This window comes from Mya arenaria, chromosome 10, assembly GCF_026914265.1.
Source record: "Mya arenaria isolate MELC-2E11 chromosome 10, ASM2691426v1".
NCBI lineage: Eukaryota > Metazoa > Mollusca > Bivalvia > Myida > Myidae > Mya > Mya arenaria.
In genome coordinates this window covers 42,043,379-42,057,707 of record NC_069131.1, presented here as the reverse complement: position 1 = coordinate 42,057,707, position 14,329 = coordinate 42,043,379, and the positions used below count along the sequence as shown (strand labels likewise).

At 33.3% G+C, this 14,329-nt stretch overlaps 1 protein-coding gene across 5 annotated transcripts in view; it reads right to left on the bottom strand.

The window, feature by feature from the left end:
• Positions 1-9,317: 9,317 nt before the first annotated feature.
• The window catches only part of LOC128206472 (receptor-type tyrosine-protein phosphatase kappa-like), a 33,048-nt gene continuing 28,036 nt past the window's right edge, over positions 9,318-14,329 (bottom strand). For all 5 annotated transcript variants that reach the window (XM_052908898.1, XM_052908903.1, XM_052908902.1 and 2 more), the window contains 5 exons: positions 13,914-14,048; positions 13,442-13,576; positions 12,947-13,101; positions 12,458-12,593; positions 9,318-12,347 (listed from right to left, as the gene is read on the bottom strand). In XM_052908898.1, the coding sequence (XP_052764858.1) occupies positions 12,255-12,347; positions 12,458-12,593; positions 12,947-13,101; positions 13,442-13,576; positions 13,914-14,048 (654 nt within the window). In that variant the 3' untranslated portion in view covers positions 9,318-12,254. The remainder of the gene's footprint in view (positions 12,348-12,457; positions 12,594-12,946; positions 13,102-13,441; positions 13,577-13,913; positions 14,049-14,329) is intronic.

Here is a 14,329-nt window from a genome sequence, read left to right as displayed (position 1 = left end):
ATACTTTCACACTTGTCTCCCCAATATTTTCTTATACAGCCATTGAAACATTGGCCTGTACTAGAATTACACTGCCCAGTCTTGCATTTACTGTTGCAACTAATGCAACTTCCATTTCCATCTAAGTACAATCCTTCCCTGCACAACGAACAATTGCCATTTGACTGGTTACACCTGACACAACCAGCGTCAATATCCTTACAATTCAGAGAACAATCCATGCCATAAAATCCATCTTCACATCCATTTGTACATTTGGTCCTGTTTGGCAGAAACCCCCTTTACAGTTTAAAGGGCACTCACAACATACGGACACGCTGCTATCAACAAAAATGTACTGTTCAGGCAATCAGTGCAGCCATTAGCAGAGCAAAACTTTGCATGACATTTGCATTGATGGTCAGGACGTCTCCATTGCTCTAAACAGCTTTCACAGTGTTCACTGTTTTCTTTACAGAAACAATTTGGACGACAACTACATTTTGATCCAGTATATCCGTTAAAACAGGATGTGCAATACGATACATCATTCTGTTGGCATGTTTTGCACTTGGAATCACAATCCGTTGTGCAATTGTTACCCGAATATCCATCAACACAACCATTCATACATACACCATCGTCATTACAAGCACCATTCTGACATCCAGAAGAACACGGTGTTTGACAGAAGTGACTTCTGTCGTAGAACCTTGTTTTACAGGCATTACAATCCGAGTTAATGGAACATCGACAATTCTTGTAATCACAATATTTTTTACAATTGACACCATACTTCCCTGGTATGCAGGTGTTGCAATGTGGTCCTTCGAAATTTGCTGTACATGTATCGCAAGTGCCATCAGTGCCATTACATGTTCCCCCTAAACACCCGACTGAGCAGGTCTTTTTACACAAACTGTTTTGGTCATAAAATGTGTCCTTGCAGCTAAAACATGGCTTGCCAGTTATTTGTTCACATGTATAGCAATTTCCTGGACAGGGATTGTGACATCTTTCGCCGTAAATGGTATCAACACAGCCATCATGGCAATAATTTTGCCCTTTACCAAGGTGATCCCCACATCGTGACGGTCCTCCCTTACAGCAAACACAATCAAGCGTGCAGTTCACCTCATTCTCGTCTATTACGACAGTCACTGAAAAAAAGTAAATACAAAACGTAAAATCGGTTTGTTTGTCATTGGCATAGTGCTTCAATGATATAAAGTCTAGGATACAAAACAACAATCTATATCGCGTTAAATGCGTTTTACCCTTTGTCAGTTGAAGAACATGCAACATGGCAAAGCGCATTGAATTAGACGTTTGGTAATGGTTCAAATACATGAACATCAGTAGTTCTTTTTTATAGTACGTAAAGAAATTCCTTTATCTGTTTATATAACTTTATTTCAGATGTATGCATAAAGAATACGAAAAACGCAGTTTAAACATATATGAAGACCGAGAAACGACATATGTTAAGTTGTTTATTATATTTAATAACAAAATGTGTCTTATAAAGTAATTTCATCAAGACTAAACGAGTATGATCAGTTAGTTTCATGTAAAAACAAACTTTTATTAAGAAACGTTATTCTAAATTGGTTTGGAAAAAATATAAGACGTAAGAGGGATTCAAAATCGCTTCCGGTATAAAAAAAGATCATGTAAGACTGCAATTTTCCTCTAGACCTAAGTCTATATACTTATTAGTTATGTTCGTTCAATTAATTATCTGCTCTTTGTCAGTTTTGGTTTGAAACTATACACATAAGTGCTCGTATGAGTCTTATTGACTTTTGCGAACAATTATTCACACAGTATCGGCAAGAAAGTAAAACATGAAAATAATATTTTAATTATTCAAAATGATACGCATACACACCCGCAATGCATGATCGAGCAACCCACAGGAAAAATATTATATGGATTATCATTCTGGTTAAATCCGCATTCTTTTCTGCAAAAAGAAATATGGACAGTTATGTTAAGGAACAATATCGGTAGATATTGTCGAAAAAAAAAACAGTGTAGCTTATTTAGGACATATACAAATATTATATTAGTTTAAGGGTCATATATTTCATTAAAGGAACATGAATTTCAAGAATGATGTACATATTCAATTAAAGTAAAGCAAATTTTGCGTGTGTATATGAATAAGGAATTTGGGGATTTTGAATTATAAACACTTTTCTTCTATAACAGTGCCACAAAGATTATTTTCTGTTAGACTGTCTTATGGCGTGGTGTAAGAAATTGGCCAAATTGGACAAACTATAATTTTGAACACAATTTGAAATGTAACCAATAAATAGAGCTCTACATTACGTTGTGCGCAGAAAAGATGCAATTATGCAAAAAATATTTCAATGTACGCACGCTTCATATTGCAAATTAAGCTTAAACACGTAAAATAATCTAGTTTGATGACGTCAGCGGTCCAGAATTTTTGTCAGATTTTTGGCCGGAACGGACCCCGCCAAAATATAATATGGACCGCTGAAGTCATAAAACTGGTGAATACGGCTTGCGATTTTCACAACGATGAACAGCTGTCACAAGTAAATATTAACTGCATTGTTTAATAAAACACTTCAAGAGCGCTTTTAAAATATTGAATGGTAATATAAAATGTTCCGAATAATATAAGGAATATAAGACACGACTTTGGGCCATATGGCATTATAAGGACCGGCCAGTTAGCCCCGAAGGTATATGGCTAAAAACTCGGTCCATATACACCTTCTTTGGCTGACTCGCCGGTCCTTATAATGTCATATGATACTCAGTGGTGTGTTATATTTCTTAAGAACTCGTCATATTAGCCATTGTTATCATCACAAATCGACCACAAAAAAATCCTGATAAAATCGATATGATTACAAAGTTTAGCTTTATTTAATTATTTATAACTCACCTTGATTAAAAATAAACATGCTCCAAATCAAGCTTCATCAACGCCTATCGTATATTGTATCCAAAGCAGGAAGATATTGTTGCAACAGACATGAACGCATAGCTACCTGAACAAAACTGGGCAGGATTATAACGCAATTTAATAGTTAGTAGAACAATGAAAAAAGAGTCAGTGACATATACTAAAGAAAATGTTTAAGAATTACAATGTTAGTTCCTCGCCCTGCCAAATTCAATGTGCTTTAGCCACGATGTATTCTGTCTTAATACTTTGATTGTAAATACAAAAGAGGACATTGTCTTGGAACCTGGCCTGATGAAAGAGCTTGTCATGAATACAATCCAATCTACCTCGTGTTATGGAAATAGGTTGGATCTTGTCTTGTTCAGTAAATGAAAGCGATTCGTTCAGTAAACATCCATTCATTCTGATAACGATTGATTCGATAAAGACTAACAATTGAAATAATATAAAAAAAAACCCATCGAGTTTAATGTCATTCTTTACATGTTCATTTATTGTGCGTTCAGAGTGACACTCTATGCCGATGTAAACACCACAAAAATCTCATTAATAGTACATTTGTGTCATTTGTTTTTAAATTAATTTCTAAAAAGGTTTCTAAAACAGATTTTAAAACGTTACTTTAATTTGGAAAATTATTTGAACATATCGTAAGGAACTGATTAAATTAAATTAGAAAGTATGCATCTTCTTGTGTTTTTTTGTGTGTTAGTGTCTAAATTATGAATAATTTAATAGTTATTAGATTATGATGATATGTTAATTATTAGGTTCTGAAGGGTGACACTGTCAATGGTTCCTGGGTTTATTATGGAAATTGTTATTATTCATATCGTTTGGTCCTCATTTAATAAAAATTGGTCATACGTGTCGGTATTATGTTTTACATATTTAAAATGCGTCCCATTTCGTAAATAAATATTATTATTATATGCTTGGTATATTTGTTAACGTTTTCATTGGTTGAAAGGCTGTGAAGTGTAAAACAATAGAAAGTAATATACACCGGTTAAAGATAATAGTGTTTTTAAATAAACCCGCGTGAGTAAAAAGACGTGATGTCTTTCCTGTTAAACGCCATGAAAAACTAAAGATAGAACTAATGTCTGCGACGTGATTTCTTGAGCACGTGACGAATACTAGTGTTACGTAAGCATTGTTTTATTTTGAAGGTTATTCCTAAAGGCACATAATAAAATATTAAACATTTACAAACTGATGGAATGGGTCTATATTTCATTGCCAATATTAAACGCTATTTAAGGAATGAATTGCGGGGTTGATACCGGGTTTAAACGCAATTTGGCTGGTCTTTGTACGCATGGGGTCCTTCGAATTGCGTTCATATCCTCGATAATGACACCAAACCCGCAATTAATTACTTATATGTACACCAATAGGTCATTATTTCGTTCAAAAAATGTTAAAACAATACTTCATTTCATGTCCGTAATCCTTCCTTACACATTCTGTAAATGGAACGAACCGACAGTAACCGGAAACATTGTATCAAATGACGTCACAATAACGCGGAAAAAGATCAACCACTTGAAATCACTTTTAAACGTAAAATTGAAACACTTATGACAGCAATACATTTAACATATTATAAATTGACACTTTCTAAAATGTTGATATATATTTACGGGCCTTGGACGAGACAATACAAACAATAACAAGATGAACAATATTCATGTATATTGTAATGCCATAAATTGCGATCCGAACATATCCGAAGATGTTGCGTTTATCGGATGATAACCGCAATTGCCGAAAGGCAGTTCGTTTAAGGAATGAAAGTATGAGGTGTAAATATTCACTGATTAACATTACCTTTTATGGGCCATTACACAGGATATGCAACTGTATACAATGTCATTCCCCTTATCCATCCATAAAAAGTGTGGTAGGTTACTTGTTTGCGTCAGGGCTATTTGCTGTACGCTACGTCAACTAAGTACATTTTCTATGTGTATATTGCACATGTTGAGAACGACACACACGATAGGACGTAAAACATATTCTTCGATCGGCATCTTTGTTTAGTATCATGACTTTAAAGACAGAAAAGTTATTGAACAGATTGTTGGTTACGATACGATGTAAAAGTACACGTAATATTTTTCAAATTCTTGGGTTTATACACGCCGTACCTACTTACTTAAAATGTTAAACATTAATGATAAAATTCTTCGTACGCGTGAACATTGATTTTATAAATGGTACGATAGTAAGGCAATCAATTTACCTTGCGCACAAAACATAAGTAACATTTATTCAAACCAATAGATTTTAATTGTACGAGAATGGTTTTACCTTTCAAAGTCTATCTAAATTATGTGATATGCAGAGATTGATACGAAGTAGTTTATTTCCATCGTTATAATTAAGGATTACTTTTACTATTAACCCTTTTTTCATTTTGTTGGAAAATAAATTCGAAACAGAGCATCCTCAGCCATACTTTAAAACTTTAAGAGTCTATTTCCATCTTTGTTGATGAATTTATGAATTCGGTAAGTAAGTGGTATCTGTGTAAAATATATAAAAATAGTACTTTTCAAAGTTAAATTTGTTAAGATAAACAGTTTACCAGATTAGCATACCAAAATTGTTGACTCCGAAAAGGAACTGAAGAAGACTACGAAGTGGCAAACCGTTCCAATTTTACCCTTTTGGATATTCTTTATCATGGTAAAATAAAGCCATTCGAACGTATAATAAGGTCACGAAATAAAATATGTCACAACAAACCCTTAATAATATTTTACCTAAGACTTCAAATTTCTATTGTAAATATGTTCGATGAAGATCAAGGGGAGACATTTCAATATTTTATGATCAATATTCTGACAGCAGTAATGTACCTTTTTAAAGGAAATAAATCCATTTTTAGGTCCATCTTGCAATCTTCAAAATGCATGTGTTAAATCGTTATTTTGCTAACAAAATTTAAGCTACAGGATAATGATATCAAGTTCTATAAATAGCAATAATCAGATTCTAAAGTGTTTAAGTACTATATAGCTAGTGCTTGTACACTTTTGTCATTCTGTGAGTTTTTGTCGTATTTATGCGTATGCGATAGCCTATTTGTACATTTACTCAGATGTGTTAATATCATTGAAAACATATGAAATATATATTAAGTATCATTTAGAATAATATTGCCATTGACAATAAGCGAGTATCCTTAACGATAAAAGGTTAAATAAAAGGATTAACCATGAAATGACAAACGCAATGAATGTAAAATGAAATATGCTACTAAAATATGGAATATAAGGCTTTGAAAAGGACATATGCTGTATATCAAACATATTAATAATGACCATGTTTTAATATATATTTATATCAACGTTAGCTTTAACACATTGTACACTAAATGTTGATATGAAGGTACTTTCTGTTAAAAATATGGACACGTTTTGGGACCATTCGATTTAGCCGTAAAGCATTTTGTCTAAAAAACATAATCATAACAAGTTAAGTAGTCCTGTTCATAATACACCATTACCGTTACGTGATTTAATAGTTGTTCGACATAACAATAATACAACATCAATGACATAAATTGGCCATTTGGAAGTCCACTAAATTCTTTCCATTGTGTCTTTTTTTGAAACAATCGCACTATTCTTTTTCTATCACATACTTAGAAAGTAATACAACCCCTTAGGTTTAGGCTACTTTGCTGGTCTTTTAGTATTCCCTTTAACTATAAACGCAGATGTCTCTGCAAACCACCGTATCCCATAATTGAATAATCTAACTGTAAATAAATATAAACTAATTAAAAAGAAATACCAACTCCTCCCCGTATTTTGAATTCATACTTGTAGATTTAACGGGTTGAAAATAAATGTGTAAACAATAAAAAACCCAAAACGACTTACACATATTTCGTACATTCAACGCATCACTTTAAATGTGTTTCGGAATACATTTCTTTGCTTGAGAAGGCCGATACGACAAAGTGATTGCAGTAAAATGTAGTATGAGTATGATATGAATAGGGAAACAATAATTTAATGTAAATACATTAAATAATATTTAAACAAATGCATTAGATAATATTATTTTAAAGTTAGATAAGAGACAACAATAGTTGACTTTATTTTTTTGGAACATTTCTCTAACGTTAACATATGTGTATTCTTTTCATATGTTAACAAACCATAAAAGATAATGCCAAAATAGTATTGAGTATCGGATACTTTACGACAAAGAACACAAATTTAAATACAAAGAGGCTATTTGTATGTTGCAGTGTAAGATCGTATGATATTCTAAAGAGTGAGCAACAAAATACATCACGAGTGGCATAGCCAGGAATGAAATATTTACTTTTGGTGTTCACGAAGTGCAATATATTGCGATCTTACACTTAACACTTCATAAAAAGGACTTTAAATGGCAGTTAATTGTAGTTTTTCAGAAAAGCGCGCCAAATTGTATGCGAAAGTAACATCATTTCGGAAATTACATCGTTTAATTTGCCCTGTGCGCGATGACGTTTGATTTGGAATTCAAAGCGAGCTAAAATTTCATAAAGTCGCATTGGTGTCTTATGATTTTAAGTATCTTTCATGTGTTTCCGGTACGAATAGAAAAATCCGACCCGAGGGCACGCACGTATGCCGGTAACGAGGCTTGCCGAGCACGTGCGACGTCGTTTACTGACTTCACAAAGCGCAGTAATTTTAATTCACTCTTATTGTCAAACAGTGCCTCTAAAACACGTTATTACGATTATTTAGTTTCAATTATTATTTAAAGTCTTGCATACTTATATATATATATGATTGCACGTTTTTAAAAAGGTGTAATATACTTTTTATATACCATACAATAAAAGAAATAAGAAGTGGCGCGTTGTTGCGCGAATCTCATCTAAAATAGTGGATGTAAGACGGGATTTTTTCCAGCACTGGTCACATGACCGGAAACACACGTCCGGTGTGCAGGAAAACTGATCCTAGCCATCAGATACAACAAATTCCAAATGGAATTAAGAATGATATGAGTTAATTTTGTTCCAACCTTTTTTAAATATGTTTTCAATTACTTTTGTTTACCTCTGGTCGTGTTTTGCACCACAAATCGGCATTATTTTACCACTAAACAACGCAACGATATAGCAGTAATCGATGGACACCAGTAAAGTCACCAAAAAGACACACCAGTCTTTTTGGAAAACACTATGAGCAATTAACTTCTGAAGACAGCAGTACAAAACTGCCTAGATGCGTATTATTATAATTTTTTCACAGGTAATGACTTGACGTTTGTCGCCACAATGTGTCCCCGCCACAGAGACAGTTCGTGGAGTCGTGCAAAAACGGAGCGCGGCTGAACTAGAATGTTGTACACCATGGCCGTTGACAAGTTGGAAGGCGGGGTATGCAGCAGAAAATGGCATCTTGACTGAAATATTTTGCCCATGAGCAGACGACCACTCGAACATTGAGGAAAACGCAAGTGTTATACGACTGGTTCATTTATGTCTTAATTCTGTAAAATTATAAGAGGGCTCATGATTGCATGCTTTCGAAGGTGTGAAAGTTTGTAAGACAAGAAGTATATACTATTGTTATGGTAATATTAGCACATTATTAAAAGGCAAGGGTGTAAGGAGGGGGGCTTTGATGAAATTTGACGGCAACCTTTTCAAATGATCGAAAAAAAAAGAGGAAACAGCGAGGAAAAGGCTGACGTCATGTCTATTTCAAGCCTCGATACAGTCAACTATATTAAAACATTTTATCAACGTGCCCCATCGTAGACGCCTTTTACATAAAGTTGTAACCAGAATAAATTCAAATTCGAAAGTATAAACTCTTAAACTAAAGCGGCACCATATAACCACTGCTAAGAAAACAAATCCATTTGTCATTTTGTCAAGATGGCCACCTGCATTATTCATATAAGCTATTTTGTTTGTTATTATTGCATACAGGTCAGTTAAAGAGTGTCATTTGTGGTGTAGAGGTACGAGTCCCATAAAGTGGTTGAGAACTCACAGACTCCGAAAATGTCCATTTTCAGTACTAACTGTCTTCTTCTTCAAGTTCTACAAGAAGACGGACTAGAGAGCAATTCAGATAAGGTAATAACAGTCTTAAAAACGTGTTAACGTACTGTACCCTAAATCATTCTGCATGCTACCTGTCGCCCATCATCTGATGAGCATGTGTAGCCAATTTTCGTCATACCCCATCAACTGCATTGTCGTTGTTATTTTCCAAAAATGAACTTTTTTGCGGTTTGTGCATTCATTACGGCAATTTGGCATTGGAAAACATATTCAAGGATTCGTTTAATTGTTAACGCTCAGCTACAAATAACACTATATTGCCCAAACATTTACTGAAAAGATTACAAGATAAAAGGTTATACTTTTATTATAAACTTCTCTGATTAGCAATACTAACATATTTAAACAGTTTCTGAAAGAAAGAAAAAGCAAATGATTATTTGAATTAGTCATGGTAGACGGAGAAATAAAACATGTGTACACTTTAAACAATGAATCCAAAACATAAATGTTGTCAACATGTTCTCGTACATGCATATAAGTATTTCATTGTCACAACGAATCATACCACTACGATTAAGCCTTTTATACAATGAAAACAATAAAAAAATATATTGTTAAATCTTAACTTAATCCATCAAGCTATTTTCAAAATTTATACTGTATTCTATCTCGATTGTTTTGCTACAGAAAACTAATGGTATCAGATAATTTCGACCAGTACATGGATGAGCAGCAGCATGATACTTTTGTTACAAAAAAGTATGTATAAAAATCTCAAAAATCTGTTTTCAAACTATCCTGATTTTGAACAATGCATGCTTAAATCATCATTTGTTTGTGGCGTCTTCTCAAACCTTTGGAAACCTTTCTGCTGTTCTGACCAACTGATGCAGGATATATTTAAGAGTGTCTGGATTAAAATGTTAAACAGAAGTATTGTTCAGTACAATAGATAGTTATCAATATCAGAATATGAAAAACAACAAACGAGAACGTTCTTTCAAAAAATAAAAATAAAACATCACATAAATGAATCAAGCGATTTGTATTGCAGATGTAGTATGAATATCGTTATATACTTTTAACATTAGAAGAAAAGGCATCAGTAACCACATATATGTTTAAGTTTGTTAAATTGTAGTAATATAAACCAAATATATATAATAATGACATCTGATAATCTACATCTAAATTATACATGCTAAGATGATTTTTTAGGCTTAGCTTAGTTCAACCATATAAATAAACACGCTACATTGTGTTTAAGACTTAGTACACTGATTTGCCTTTATATGAAATTTACGGGTTATCCAAATCTAACAATGAATGATTTAAGATGAATATTATATTTAATAGTTCATAGTATAACATGATGTATAAGTGTTACTTTGTTAATTATCTAACCAATCGTGTGTTATAATTCTAAGGTTTCTTTATAGTTAAAAGTGATAAACACTTTTGTCGTTGTGTGAGTCTTTTTCGTTATGATGTGTTTGTGATAGCCTACTTGTACATTTATATACATACATGCATACAACTTTTTTGCATACGAAACAAATCTTGATTGTCGTATAGAACAATATTTCAAGGGACTACTTGCGAATATACTTTACAATATAATCCAAATATGAAAGGATTAGTAATGGCTCTAAAATAATGTACACATAACACTACTTTTCAATAGTTAATAACACACGCAATTTGACGATTGCATTAAAAATAAACTAGCAAATTCAAATACACATATGGCAGTACCAGAAGAAGCTGAGCATGCTCAACGACATTGGCGTCATGAAATATGACTCTGATAATGTAATAAACACATTCATTGTTAAAGCATCATGTTCAGCATTTACTTTAAGAATAAAAGCTACAAAAAGAGAGATAAGTACACAATAGGTTCACATAACGTAAGAACATTCAACCTCATTGCGTATTGCTTTCTTCGTTAAGTTTATAAAACTCCAAAGAATATTGTAAAATCGGCGTCAATATAGACAATGCGTGTTAATCTGGGTATTTGTCACGTATAAAGCTTTTTTTAGTATGAAGGTACTTTCTGCTAATAATATGGGCACCTGATGCCGTCACGTTATTTCATAGTTATTTGACATACACGTAAAAATCAAACGTTGATAACATAAAGTGGACATTTCGAAGTCCACGTAATGCTTTCTTAGTACCTTTATTTAAAAAAGGGCACTAACGTTTCTCAGTCTATCATACAATTTGTAAACCAATACAACTCTTTGAAGGATATGATACCATGCTTGTCCTTGTAGTTTCCCTTACATCATTAACAATGATTTTCTTCAAAAACTTATAAAATAGTTAAATACTCGATCTTTAAGTAAACAAACCTAAATAAAACAACCCAGCCCATCCCCGTAGCTTTAAGGATATCGCTCATGATTTTGTAAAATGCAATTTTAGGAATGACGAAATAAGGTGTGTCAAAGTACTAGGAGTGTTAAAACTAAAATACTGACGGCTTGAATTCTTTAACAAATGTTATCCTTATGAGTTCTTGTGTGCGTGCATGTTCCTTGACTGTACCGGCGTGGGTTCGCTCTCTATTAAAACCAGAACATTTGTTTACACTCTAATAAGTGTTTGTGTCATTTCGTTCAGTATCAAAGAGTGAAATAGTTATAATACAAGTGTTTTCAGATGCAATACCGGGAAAACAAAATTTAATGCCAAAACATTATTGAGTCCCTTTATACGCTTTGAACAGGTTCTGTGCATCTATGACATTAAAAAATTATTGACACCGATTTCATTTATAAATCACATCACTTAAAATGATGGCAAATACGACAAAGTGCAATATGTTCTATGACATTAGAAAAACTGTAGTCATAAAAAAATATAATCAATAAGATAATGTGAATGAAAACAACAGTTTTTAAAGTTTGATAAGAATCAGCAAAAAATGAATTTACATTTAAGAAGTTTAAGAAAGCTCTGTTCTCCAAGTTGTTGACTGGCTTTAAACAGTACACTTATAAAGGCTTTCTAAATAGTTCATAGATCACTAGAGAATGCAACATGAAATAGAACAATACTAATGGACAAGTATGTACGAAGCTGAATATAAAAAATGTTACTGAACATGTTGTGTTAGTAACTGGAAATAAAATTTATGCTTTACGGTTCGTGATTTCTATCATAATTTATCAAACATATTGAAAATAAAAACTTAACACAGCATAACAAAATAAGTTTGCACTATGTCATATTTACACTCTGAATGTTTCTTTTAAACTTTAAATTCGATGAACCTTACAGTCTTCCCGTTTCTTCGTTGAAATTGGCGTATACATCAAAGGAACTTAGATACTCAGAAACACATCCGTGACAGATGCTAAATTGTTCCTGAAAACACAAAAAACATAAGCATGGACACAAAAACGCGGACGTTGACCATTCAACTACAGCACAATGATAAAATGAGTATAACGGAAATTATTTGTGAAATGATTTACCTGGTTCGGGATCGCTAACCTCCTCATGGTTTTGACCTTCCTAACAGAGTTAAGCACACTGACTTCGTGTTCCACGGCCATCTTGTGGATAAGCAACGAAACGACACAGAATAGACCGCTTTTGCCCGCACCATCTCTGTGTTATTGACATGAAGATTTCAAGCAATGCATACTATTAAAACAATTGTGATTAAGCATAGTAACAAAATATTCCATTTGTCATGGGCAATCGATTGTAATGACCTAGATGACATATGACAACACAGTTTTAGATGTCTTAACTTTAATCCGAGGCTATAGCTAACCATATCCTGTCATATATGAAATAACATCGATAATAAATATGACTATTGGATACATAAAACCTCTTTTTTCTCGAACGATATAGCACCCACTAATAATACTCATTCAAGTTGATATTCAACGACGTATCCAACCAGTTTTTAAATGTAAAGCAATAAGGTGAAAAGGTAACCAATCAGTACTTACAAGCAATGTACCAAGATCGGCCCGTCACCTGACTGTTTTGTGACATTCTCTATCACGTTCAGAAATGAGAGAAAGTTTGTAGTTGACCTTGGAATGTTGTTCGTTTCATCCCAGTCGGTATATTGAAGATGTGGAATGGTTCGTTCAGTGCTCGTCTGGAGAGGTTAGTACGTATTAACACATTGACATTTATGATCGATATTGTTGGTGAGGGAAAACTGTTGCCACTAGTACCTTAGTGCATGCACGCTTGCAAAGTTTCAGATTGAATATGTCTCATGTATGAATTGTTTAAAACACATAATCTTAACATACATCTTTTTCGTAAAATCGACTTCAGTTCATTTCCGTTGCAAGGACATTAATAAAAATAAAATCTGTAAAGTCTACTACACTCATACTTGAAGGGGAAGGGACATGTTCAAATTCAGTAGTTTATGGACATATTTTTATTGTATTGATTCCTAGAATTATATGATTATCTAATTTCTTTACCCCTACTCCTTTGTGTTGAATTGTCAATGTTCGCTCTGCGTAGAACGTTTTCTTTTCCTCTCTTGAGCAACTGACTTGAAACGTTCCCTGTTTCAAAACTTCTTGGTTTGCAGCTGGGTAATATATGCCGATATTCTGTGTAGATACTATGATTTAGTATAGTGCTCGAAAAACAAATCGAATAAACATGGTATTGTATTGAATTGTTAGAAGCTTCATTTTGATAAGACAATTCTTTACTTGAATCATTCAACAGATTGATAGATGGTCTTTGGTCAGGGCGAGATTGTTTATCCAAGTTTTGGATTTTTTTTGCTGAACTAACTATTGGCTTTAATTATTATATATATAATATAATTTACACGGTGGTCAGTTTAAAAAATGGCTGACATCTGGTTCCTATCTCTGACGTTGTATATGTGTCTGTCGGTTATAATATATTTCTAAAACCAAATTAAAAAAAGAACTTTACCCTTTGTTTGTCCATATCAGCTTCGAAGCTGACGATACATGAACAGCTCTCTTGGACAACAAGCGTCAAAAAGTCGATTACTGTCTCTGGAAGTGGAGTCTGTGCTACCAGGTAACGTTTTTTGATTCTGAAGCTCTGTGAAACGCAAACCAATGAAAACATATTACGACCAACGAGATTGTTTGTTGTTCTAGAACAGGTGAGCTGATGAAGACGATGTTGGATGATCCGTTAAAGTATGGACGCTGATAAAATGAATATATGTATACTTGATAAAAAATAAAGTCAATCTGACCAAAGTACAATTCCGTGTTTCGTAAATCTGAACCAGCAGCGATAAAGTACAGTTTTAAACAAATGTTTTGAATTAGTTGTATAAAGGGTAAATTATCAACTCCATTGCATCACATGCAGAC